Source organism: Aegilops tauschii, chromosome 5 (genome assembly GCF_002575655.3).
Source record: "Aegilops tauschii subsp. strangulata cultivar AL8/78 chromosome 5, Aet v6.0, whole genome shotgun sequence".
NCBI lineage: Eukaryota > Viridiplantae > Streptophyta > Magnoliopsida > Poales > Poaceae > Aegilops > Aegilops tauschii.
The window spans coordinates 92388113-92399332 of record NC_053039.3 but is presented as its reverse complement, the minus strand read 5'-3'; the positions used below and the strand labels follow the sequence as shown (position 1 = coordinate 92399332).

The window sequence follows — 11220 nt, the reverse complement described above, 5'->3', positions numbered from 1 at the left end:
AGCTTCACCTAGGTCTTTCATTGAAAAACTCTTATTATAGTATCCTTTTATGCTATCCACAAATTCTATATCATTTCCAATCAGCAATATGTCATCCACATATAATATCAGAACTACTACAGAGCTCCCACTAACTTTCTTGTAAATACAGGCTTCTCCAAAAGTCTGTATAAAACCATATCCTTAGATCACTCTATCAAAACGTTTATTCCAACTCCGAGAGGCTTGCACCAGTCCATAAATGGATCGCTAGAGCTTGCACACTTTGTTAGCTCCCTTTGGATCGACAAAACCTTTTGGTTGCATCATATACAACTCTTCTTCCAGAAATCCATTCAGGAATGCAGTTTTGACATCCATTTGCCAAAATTCGTAATCATAAAATGCGGCAATTGCTAACATGATTCGAACAGACTTAAGCATCGCTACGGGTGAGAAAGTCTCATCGTAGTCAATCCCTTGAACTTGTCGAAAACCTTTCGCAACAAGTCGAGGTTTATAGACAGTAACATTACCGTCAGCGTCAGTCTTCTTCTTGAATATCCATTTATTCTCAATGGCTTGCCGATCATCGGGCAAGTCAACTAAAGTCCACACTTTGTTCTCATACATGGATCCCATCTCAGATTTCATGGCCTCAAGCCATTTTGCGGAATTTGGGCTCACCATCGCTTCTTCATAGTTCGTAGATTCGCCTTGGTCAAGTAACATGACCTCCAGAATAGGATTACCGTACCACTCTGGTGCGGATCTTACTCTGGTTGACCTACGAGGTTCAGTAGTAACTTGATCTAAAGTTTCATGATCAATATCATTAGCTTCCTCACTAATTGGTGTAGGTGTCACAGGAACCGGTTTCTGTGATGAACTACTTTCCAATAAGGGAGCAGGTACAGTTACCTCATCAAGTTCTACTTTCCTCCCACTCACTTCTTTCGAGAGAAACTCCTTCTCTAAAAAGGATCCATTCTTAGCAACGAATGTCTTGCCTTCGGATCTGTGATAGAAGGTGTACCCAACAGTTTCCTTTGGGTATCCTATGAAGACACATTTCTCCGATTTGCGTTCGAGCTTATCAGGTTGAAGCTTTTTCACATAAGCATCGCAACCCCAAACTTTAAGAAATGACAACTTTGGTTTCTTGCCAAACCATAGTTCATAAGGTGTCGTCTCAACGGATTCCGATGGTGCCCTATTTAACGTGAATGCAGCCGTCTCTAAAGCATAACCCTAAAATGATAGCGGTAAATCAGTAAGAGACATCATAGATCGCACCATATCTACTAAAGTACGATTACGACGTTCGGACACACCATTACGCTGTGGTGTTCCGAGTGGCGTGAGTTGTGAACCTATTCCGCATTGTTTCAAATGTAGATCAAACTCGTAACTCAAATATTCTCCTCCACGATCAGATCGTAGAAACTTTATTTTCTTGTTACGATGATTTTCCACTTCACTCTGAAATTCTTTGAACTTTTCAAATGTTTCAGACTTATGTTTCATTAAGTAGATATACCCATATCTGCTCAAATCATCTGTGAAGGTGAGAAAATAACGATACCCGCCGCGAGCCTCAGCATTCATCGGACCACATACATCAGTATGTATGATCTCCAACAAATCTGTTGCTCGCTCCATTGTTCCGGAGAACGGCGTTTTAGTCATCTTGCCCATAAGGCATGGTTCACAAGTACCAAGTGATTCATAATCAAGTGATTCCAAAAGTCCATCAGTATGGAGTTTCTTCATGCGCTTTACACCAATATGACCCAAACGGCAGTGCCACAAATAAGTTGCACTATCATTATCAACTCTGCATCTTTTGGCTTCAACATTATGAATATGTGTATCACTACTATCGAGATTCGACAAAAATAGACCACTCTTCAAGGGTGCATGACCATAAAAGATATTACTCATATAAATAGAACAACCATTATTCTCAAATTTAAATGAATAACCGTCTCGCATCAAACAAGATCCAGATATAATGTTCATGCTCAACGCTGGCACCAAATAACAATTATTTAGGTCTAAAACTAATCCCAAAGGTAGATGTAGAGGTAGCGTGCCGACGACGATCACATCGACTTTGGAACCATTTCCCACGCGCACCGTCACCTCGTCCTTAGCCAGTCTTCGCTAATCCGTAGTCCCTGTTTCAAGTTGCAAATATTAGCAACAGAACCAGTATCAAATACTGAGGTGCTACTGCAAGCTCTAGTAAGGTACACATCAATAACATGTATATCACATGTACCTTTGTTCACCTTGCCATCCTTCTTATCCGCCAAATACTTGGGGCAGTTCCGCTTCCAGTGTCCAGTATGCTTGCAGTAGAAGCACTCAGTCTCAGGCTTAGGTCCAGACTTGGGTTTCTTCTCTTGAGTAGCAACTTGTTTGCTGTTCTTCTTGAAGTTCCCCTTCTTCTTCCCTTTGCCTTTTTTCTTGAAACTGGTGGTCTTGTTGACCATCAACACTTGATGCTCCTTCTTGATTTCTACCTCCGCAGCCTTTAGCATTCCGAAGAGCTCGGGAATTGTCTTATCCATCCCTTGCATATTATAGCTCATCATGAAGCTCTTGTAGCTTGGTGGCAGTGATTGAAGAATTCTGTCAATGACACTATCATCCGAAAGATTAACTCCCAGTTGAATCAAGTGAATGTTATACCCCAGACATTTTGAGTATATGTTCACTGACAGAACTATTCTCCTCCATCTTGCAGCTATAGAACTTATTGGAGACTTCATATCTCTCAATCCGGGCATTTGCTTGAACTATTAACTTCAACTCCTGGAACATCTCATATGCTCCATGACGTCAAAACGTCGTTGAAGCCACGGTTCTAAGCCGTAAAGCATGGCACACTGAACTATTGAGTAATCATCAGCTTTGCTCTGCCAGACGTTCTTAACGTCGTCAGTTGCATCTGCAGTAGGCCTGGCACCCAGCGGTGCTTCCAGGACGTAATTCTTCTGTGCAGCAATGAGGATAATCCTCAAGTTACGGACCCAGTACGTGTAATTGCTACCATCATCTTTCAACTTTGCTTTCTCAAGGAACGCATTAAAATTCAATGGAACAACAGCACGGGCCATCTATCTACAATCAACATAGACAAGCAAAATACTATCAGGTACTAAGTTCATGATAAATTTAAGTTGAATTAATCATATTACTTAAAAACTCCCACTTAGATAGACATCCCTCTAATCATCTAAGTGATCACGTGATCCAAATCAACTAAACCATGTCCGATCATCACGTGAGATGTAGTTTTCAATGGTGAACATCACTATGTTGATCATATCTACTATATGATTCACGCTCGACCTTTCGGTCTCAGTGTTCCGAGGCCATATCTGCATATGCTAGGCTCGTCAAGTTTAACCCGAGTATCTTGCGTGTGCAAAACTGGCTTGCACCCGATGTAGATGAACGTAGAGCTTATCACACCCGATCATCACGTGGTGTCTCGGCACGATGAACTTTGGCAACGGTGCATACACAGGGAGAACACTTTTATCTTGAAATTTAGTGAGAGATCATCTTATAATGCTACCGTCAATCAAAGGAAAAGAAGATGCATAAAGGATAAACATCACATGCAATCAATATAAGTGATATGATATGGCCATCATCATCTTGTGCTTGTGATCTCCATCTCTGAAGCACCGTCATGATCGCCATCATCACCGGCGTGACACCTCGTTGTCGTCTCACCAACTATTGCTTCTCCGACTATCGCTACCGCTTAGTGATAAAGTAAAGCAATTACAGGGTGATTGCATTGCATACAATAAAGCGACAACCATATGGCTCCTGCCAGTTGCCGATAACTCTGTTACAAAACATGATCATCTCATACAATAAAATATAGCATCATGCCTTGACCATATCACATCACAACATGCCCTGCAAAAATAAGTTAGACGTCCTCTACTTTGTTGTTGCAAGTTTTACGTGGCTGCTACGGGCTGAGCAAGAATCGTTCTTACCTACGCATCAAAATCACAACGATAGTCCGTCAAGTTAGTGTTGTTTTAACCTTCTCAAGGACCGGGCGTAGCCACACTCGGTTCAACTAAAGTTGGAGAAACTGACACCCGCCAGCCACCTGTGTGCAAAGCACGTCGGTAGAACCAGTCTCGCGTAAGCGTACGCGTAATGTCGGTCCGGGCCGCTTCATCCAACAATACCGCCGAACCAAAGTATGACATGTTGGTAAGCAGTATGACTTGTATCGTCCACAACTCACTTGTGTTCTACTCGTGCATATAACATCTACACATAAAACCAGGCTCGGATGCCACCGTTGGGGAACGTAGTAATTTCAAAAAAATTCCTACGCACACGCAAGATCATGGTGATGCATAGCAACGAGAGGCGAGAGTGTTGTCCACGTACCCTCGTAGACCGAAAGCGGAAGCGTTAGCACAACGCGGTTGATGTAGTCGTACGTCTTCACGATCCGACCGATCCAAGTACCGAACGTACGGCACCTCTGAGTTCAGCACACGTTCTGTTCGATGACGTCCCGCGAACTCTGATCCAGCAGAGCTTCACGGGAGAGCTTCGTCAGCACGGCGGCGTGATGACGGTGATGATGTTGCCACTGACGCAGGGCTTCGCCTAAGCACCGCTATGATATGACCGAGGTGGAATATCGTGGAGGGGGGCACCGCACACGGCTGGAATAGATCAACAAATCAACTTGTGTGTTCTAGGGTGCCCCCTGCCCCCGTATATAAAGGATCAAGGGGGGAGGCGGCCGGCCAGGAGGAGGGCGCGCTAAGGGGGGAGTCCGACTCCCACCGGGAGTAGGACTCCTCCTTTTCCTTGTTGGAGTAGGAGAGGGAAGGAAGGGAGAGAGGAGGAGAAGGAAAAAGGGGGGCGCCGCCCCCCTCCTTGCCCAATTCGGACTAGAGGGGGAGGGGGCGCGCGGCTGCCCTGGCCGCCCCTCCTCTTCTCCCACTAAGGCCCATAAGGCCCAATTAACTCCCCGGGGGGTTCCGGTAACCCCCCGGTACTCCGGTTTTCTCCGAAACCACTCGGAACACTTCCGGTGTCCGAATATAGTCATCCAATATATCGATCTTTACGTATCGACCATTTCGAGACTCCTCGTCATGTCTGTGATCATATCCGGGACTCCTAACTACCTTCGGTACATCAAAACACAAAAACTCGTAATACCGACCGTCACCAAACTTTAAGCGTGCGGACCCTACGGGTTCGAGAACTATGTAGACATGACCGAGACACGTCTACGGTCAATAACCAATAGCGGAACCTGGATGCTCATATTGGCTCCTACATATTCTACGAAGATCTTTATCGGTCAAACCGCATAACATACGTTGTTCCCTTTGTCATCAGTATGTTACTTGCCCGAGATTCGATCGTCGGTATCTCAATACCTAGTTCAATCTCGTTATCGGCAAGTCTCTTTACTCGTTCCGTAATGCATCATCCCGCAACTAACTCATTAGTCACATTGCTTGCAAGGCTTATAGTGATGTGCATTACCGAGAGGGCCCAGAGATACCTCTCCGACAATCAGAGTGACAAATCCTAATCTCGAAATACGCCAACTCAACAAGTACCTTCGGAGACACCTGTAGAGCACCTTTGTAATCACCCAGTTACGTTGTGACGTTTGGTAGCACAAAAAGTGTTCCTCCGGTAAACGGGAGTTGCATAATCTCATAGTCATAGGAACATGTATAAGTCATGAGGAAAGCAATAGCAACATACTAAACGATCAAGTGCTAAGCTAACGGAATGGGTCAAGTCAATCACATCATTATCCTAATGATGTGATCTCGTTAATCAAATGACAACTCATGTCCATGGCTAGGAAACATAACCATCTTCGATTAACGAGCTAATCAAGTAGAGGCATACTAGTGACACTATGTTTGTCTATGTATTCACACATGTGTTATGTTTCCGGTTAATACAATTCTGGCATGAATAATAAACATTTATCATGATATGAGGAAATAAATAATAACTTTAGTATTGCCTCTAGGGCATATTTCCTTCATTTCTATCAAACACAGTCTCACCCCGTCATGTCTCAACATATACATGACTACCAAACAACTGCAGTTACATGTGCTCAACATGGCTACATTGAGCATGTATCAAAAGGGAACAACCATGCTAGGGTGAGAACTACTACTAAACACACCATAGATATCTTGTTCAAACCCCAAATTTAGGGCTTTGATAAACCAAAGATTACAAGTTCGGTCTTGTTGGGTATTCATTTTAGATTAACCTAGCGCTTCGGAAGAAATTCATGTTCCAACCCCAGCCAAGGAGAAGGCTGTTGATTCTTCCTCCAAGTAAGTTCTCGAGGAATGTGAAATCTCTCCACCCGGGCCTCGCTCTCATGAAGAATAAAAAGAAGATATTTTTTTGAACTAGTCATTTGAGCACCAAACTCAAATGGAAAATGAAAACCAAGTTGGGAAAGAAGCTGAGCAAAATTCTCTTCAAGATGAGGAAGATGTGATTTTGGCCCAAGATCTGAAATAAAGGTGAAGAAAATGTTTGAGAAAAAAATTGACTACAGGAAAGAAGATGAAGACAGCGAGAAGGCGTAACTCTTTTTCGTAGTTTCATTTCTTTCATTTGAGTCATAGGGCAACCATACTATTAACGGGAGTTTAAGTTTTTCTACGCTTATGTCGATGCTGATGCTTAACCCTGAACTTATCCAAAGTGACGGTGAGAGAAATCTCTGTGTGTTTTGATTTTTACTTGTGAGCCATAGAAGATGTTCTTCTGGGCTTCGAGAGAAAACCTTGGGTAGTGGAGTCAGCTTTACTTCTTCCTCAAGTGAAGTTGACACGGGAGTTCAAAATCCGACCGTCGGACACGTGTTAGTTGGCCAGTGGCGGCAGGCCCCTATTGGTCATTTCACCCTCGGGATTGCTTCGACTATAAATAGCCGCTCCTTCTCAATCCTTGCTTCTTGGTGCTCTGTTTAATTTGACAAGTGTTTGTTTGAGCACCCTGCTCCGAGAGATTTGAGTGAATCCTTTGAGAGAAAACCCTAGAGCCAAAACTTAGTGGTTGAGCATCACAGGGAACTAAGTTGAATTAGCTTGGGCCTATTACTCGCAAGAGCTGTCACTCTCTAGATGGTAGGCGTCAATCTTGAGCAACCAAGAGTCTTTGTGGTTTATTGAAGACAAAATATGCAAAGGTTTGGAGATTGCCTTGAAGAGTATACCACGAGTGAAATCAACTGAAGTTCGAGGAACTTCATGTTGAGAGAATAGGACGGAGAGAGGTTTGCGTATGTGTTCATTTACAAGGCCCTCCATCTAGACCTAGCTTTTTTTTGTAGAAGAGTGAACTGGTAGAACAAATATCTTGTCGCCATCTAGCAACACAATTTCTTTCTTAATTACCATATTTACTTCAGTACTTACATTCTATTGAGTGGCCCTTCATTGTGTTCTTCTTTGGTGATTTGTTCTTCATATCTGATAAGCATTTCCATCTGTACCGACTAATATGTTATCCTTCATATTTTTCCTCACTGTACTTAAAATGATATGTTTGTGTGTTCACATGTTCTTCATCTACCGGCACTTATCTTTTCTTCTAAGTTATTTCTAGGAGTAGTTTATCTTCAGGTAGAACTACATCTGCTTACTGTTTTTTCGCAGAGAGATTTGTGTTTTCTGAAGAAATTTAAATCTTCTATACAACCCCCCCCCTCTAGTTCACATTCTTTGATCCTACAATTGCTTTTGAGCTTAGATATACGTAACTTATGTTTGGTGGCCTTGAACAATGTTAGTTTTTCTTAGGAAATGGTCATACTAATTTAATATGCGCGTAGACAAGGTGGCAGATGTAAATGTATTTTCTTCTTTGATTGGCCTTGCAAGGGTACAATGCTAGAATGACCAAACTTCTAAATCCTCTTGAGAATTTCATCCATTTCTTCACGGGGTTGGCACATCGCCACTAGTGGCACAACCATGGGCATGGTGAACCCTGACCCCTCGCTCATGTCCACCTCCTCTTTCCCCATCCGCTCCCACCTGAAGCACTGCACCATCAACCCAAGTGCTACCCCCACTGTCCTCCATGCTAGCCCCTCACCGGGGCACTTCCGCCGGCCCATGCCGAATGGCATCATCCTGACCACCTGTTTGTCGCCGTCCTCACCAATGCCAACCTCAAACCTCTCAGGAATGAACCTGTTCGGCTCATCCCACATGGTAGGATCCCGCTGCATGGAGTACACATCAACTAACACCATTGTTCCGCAGGCGATGATGTATTGCCCGCCAGCAACGACGCAATCAGAGGAGGCTTGGTGCGGGGCAAGGTGCGGGGCGATAGGGTACATCCGAAGGGTCTCGGTGATAATGCAACGAAGGTACGGGAGGCATGCGAGATCGTGCTCCTCGAGCAGCCGGGATGTGCCCACAACGGCGTCGATCTCCTCCTTCGCCTTTGCAAGAACATGTGGATTGTTAAGTAGAAGAGCCATTGCCCACTCGATCGTGCTAGATGACGTGTCCGTCCCGGCTTGAAGCAAGCTCTGCACAATCATATGTTGAAAAGGGATTTGTCAATATCACAATTTTACGAAATTATGAACGTAGCGATCGAACAATCAATCAAGGCAAGTGTGAGTGACTATGTGTCACAAATCACAATCTGCGGGTATATGACTCTTATCGTGATGTATTAACTTCATTCTCAGAAAGTTTGTGGCTGGTTAACATTGTTACTCCCTCCATTCTTGTATACAAATCCACAAACCCATATTACAGATACCAAGGTAAAAAATAATGCCTACTTAGGCCAATGTCGCAAACTACTACTAGTGAAACGGTGGCTTGGCTTGTATTAGGCCAATGTCATATATTTTTTGTAATATATGACTTGTATTAGACTAGCCACATTGGAGAGTAACATACACTAGTAACGTACACATAATCCTAGACTATGTTACTACCTTCATAGTGGGTAGTAACATAAGTGTGGTAACATGCAAAGCTTTATTTATTATGTTATAGACTCATATTACATTGGAACATGTGATGTTACAGTAACTAGCTAAGTTACTACAACTCCCTCTTTCCTCATTAACTCATTGCCACATAAGCAAATTTACTGAGTTGGACTCGATGTTACTGCTGAAGTTATTCCCCATGTGGTTGGTCTTAGGTTGGTCAAATTGACGACCTAGGGGTACGCGCACGCCCTGTAAACTGAGAGAGAGGGAGTAGTCTTTTCTCCTTGCTTGACGTGTTAATTAATGTGTATTTTTCTCTTCAACCCACAACAAGACAACCCTCTCATTCTTCGTTGGTTGATTAATGTGGTGCATGAAAACCAACCTTCTCACTCCCACATGCATGCAATGGGTATTAATGTTCTCGGTTGCTAGTACAAGGCAAGCCATATCAATTTTACCTAGATTGATGTTAGTGACCTTGTATAGCTGCAAAATGTAATTTTGATGGTGGCCTTATATATAAAAATGGAGGGAGTATATTCACGATCTTGAGATGAAAATATCTTGAAAATTTCTTCAAAACCAGCCTAACATCAATGCATTCGAGTAAACTAGTGAAACGGTGGCTTGGCTTTGTAAAATCTTTGTTAAAAACTGAGCTACCTGGCTACGTGTATCTCACTACCAGTACATTTATTAATCGAAATTGAATTATTGTCACTACCAAATGGCCAGTGTAGTACACATCAGACAGTGTTGTCATAAACTAATTGCGTGGCCAGTAGTGTAAACATGTGCAGCACAAAGTTGAAAGTACACTAACTGAGACTTGAGGAAAAAATTAAGCTTCTAGTGGTAGATCACATCACCACAGCTCAGAAACACTGAGTTATTGACACTAATAATTAGCTAATGCATGCATACTGACACTTGCTATTATTTCGTCTGTGCAAACGCTCACTCACCAGGCAGATCGTGCGGATGACCACGTCGGCATACAATTCCGGCGACCCCTCCTGCTGCCGGAGCAGGTCCCCAATCACCGTTCTCTGTGCCGACGTCGACGGCGTGTCCTCGGTGACAGCACCGACGACACCGTGACGGTGGTGAAGGCGTCTGTATTCGTCGACGAGACCCTGGCCGAACTCGTGCCGCTCCTTGGCCAGGCCGGCGAGCCTCCTCTTCGTCCTTCCAAAATCCAGCAGCCGTAGCAGTGGCAAGAAGTCGTGCCGGTTCGCCGCACCCGCGGCCGCGAACCCCGCCTCGGTCATCGCCTTGAACCGGAGGACCTCGTCCTCCGCCATGCGCCTTCCCGCGACCATGGCCATGATCACGTTGACAACAAACTCGAACGCCGCGAGCTTCACGCTGACCGCCGTGGCGCCCAGACGGGTGGCTCGCCAGAGCTTCTGCGCCATGGCGCGGACCTCGGCATCGCGGGCGGCGGTCGTCAGCGAAAGGCGGTGCGCGGAGAGCGCGTGCACGGTAGCGATGCGGCGGAGGTGGCGCCAGACCGGACCGTAGCTCGCGCCGGCGATGCTGGGGCACTCATCGCCGCTGAGCAGCCGCCGCGACGCAAGCCCCGGGCGATCTGCGAGCGCGACGTCGTGGACGGTGAAGCACTCCTCCGCAATGGGCGGGGAGGAGACGAGGAGGACCGGCCTTGTGCCGAACCGGAGAAGAAGGAGACCGGCGCCGTCCCGGCCGCCGCCATAGCGCACGGCCAGCGCGGCGAGAGAGCGGTGCAGCGGCTTCTTGAGGAGATGGAGGTGGCCGATGACGGGAAGCGCTGGTGGGCTAGGGATGCTGCCATTGCTAGAGTTCTTGCCACGGGAGGAGAGCAGATACAGGAGGAGGAGAAGAGAAGCTAAGAGCAAGGCATGCGAGGATGAGACCTCCATGACCATGAGAAAGGTGCATGAAGTTCAACAATGTCTTGGTGTTTATGTAGACTTTTTCTGGCCACGGAAACCTAAATAGTTGGTGTTTAAGAGGGCTGCTGTGCGTACACCATAATGTTCCGTACGATTTTTTAAGAGAATATTCAGTACGACTTTTCATAGCAGTCCAGGCCAAAGCAAGGGGTCCCCTGGTCATGTTGCATGATACAACTTTTTATTACTCACCATTGACTTTACAAGATGAAATCTGTGTGTGTCAAGATTAAAAATTGAAGTCACTATTAGCATGATCCGGCATTAATGGTGATACTCATA

General features: G+C 45.0%; 1 protein-coding gene across 1 annotated transcript; it reads right to left on the bottom strand.

Moving 5' to 3' along the window:
• Positions 1-7883: 7883 nt before the first annotated feature.
• On the bottom strand, positions 7884-11002 carry LOC109763496 ((+)-piperitol/(+)-sesamin synthase CYP81Q2). The gene is made up of 2 exons (XM_020322343.4): positions 9970-11002; positions 7884-8581 (listed from the first exon to the last, which is right to left on the bottom strand). The coding sequence occupies exons 1-2, from the start codon at positions 10909-10911 to the stop codon at positions 7946-7948; spliced, it is 1578 nt and encodes a 525-aa protein (XP_020177932.1). The 5' UTR covers positions 10912-11002; the 3' UTR covers positions 7884-7945.
• Between the last annotated feature and the right edge of the window lie 218 nt (positions 11003-11220).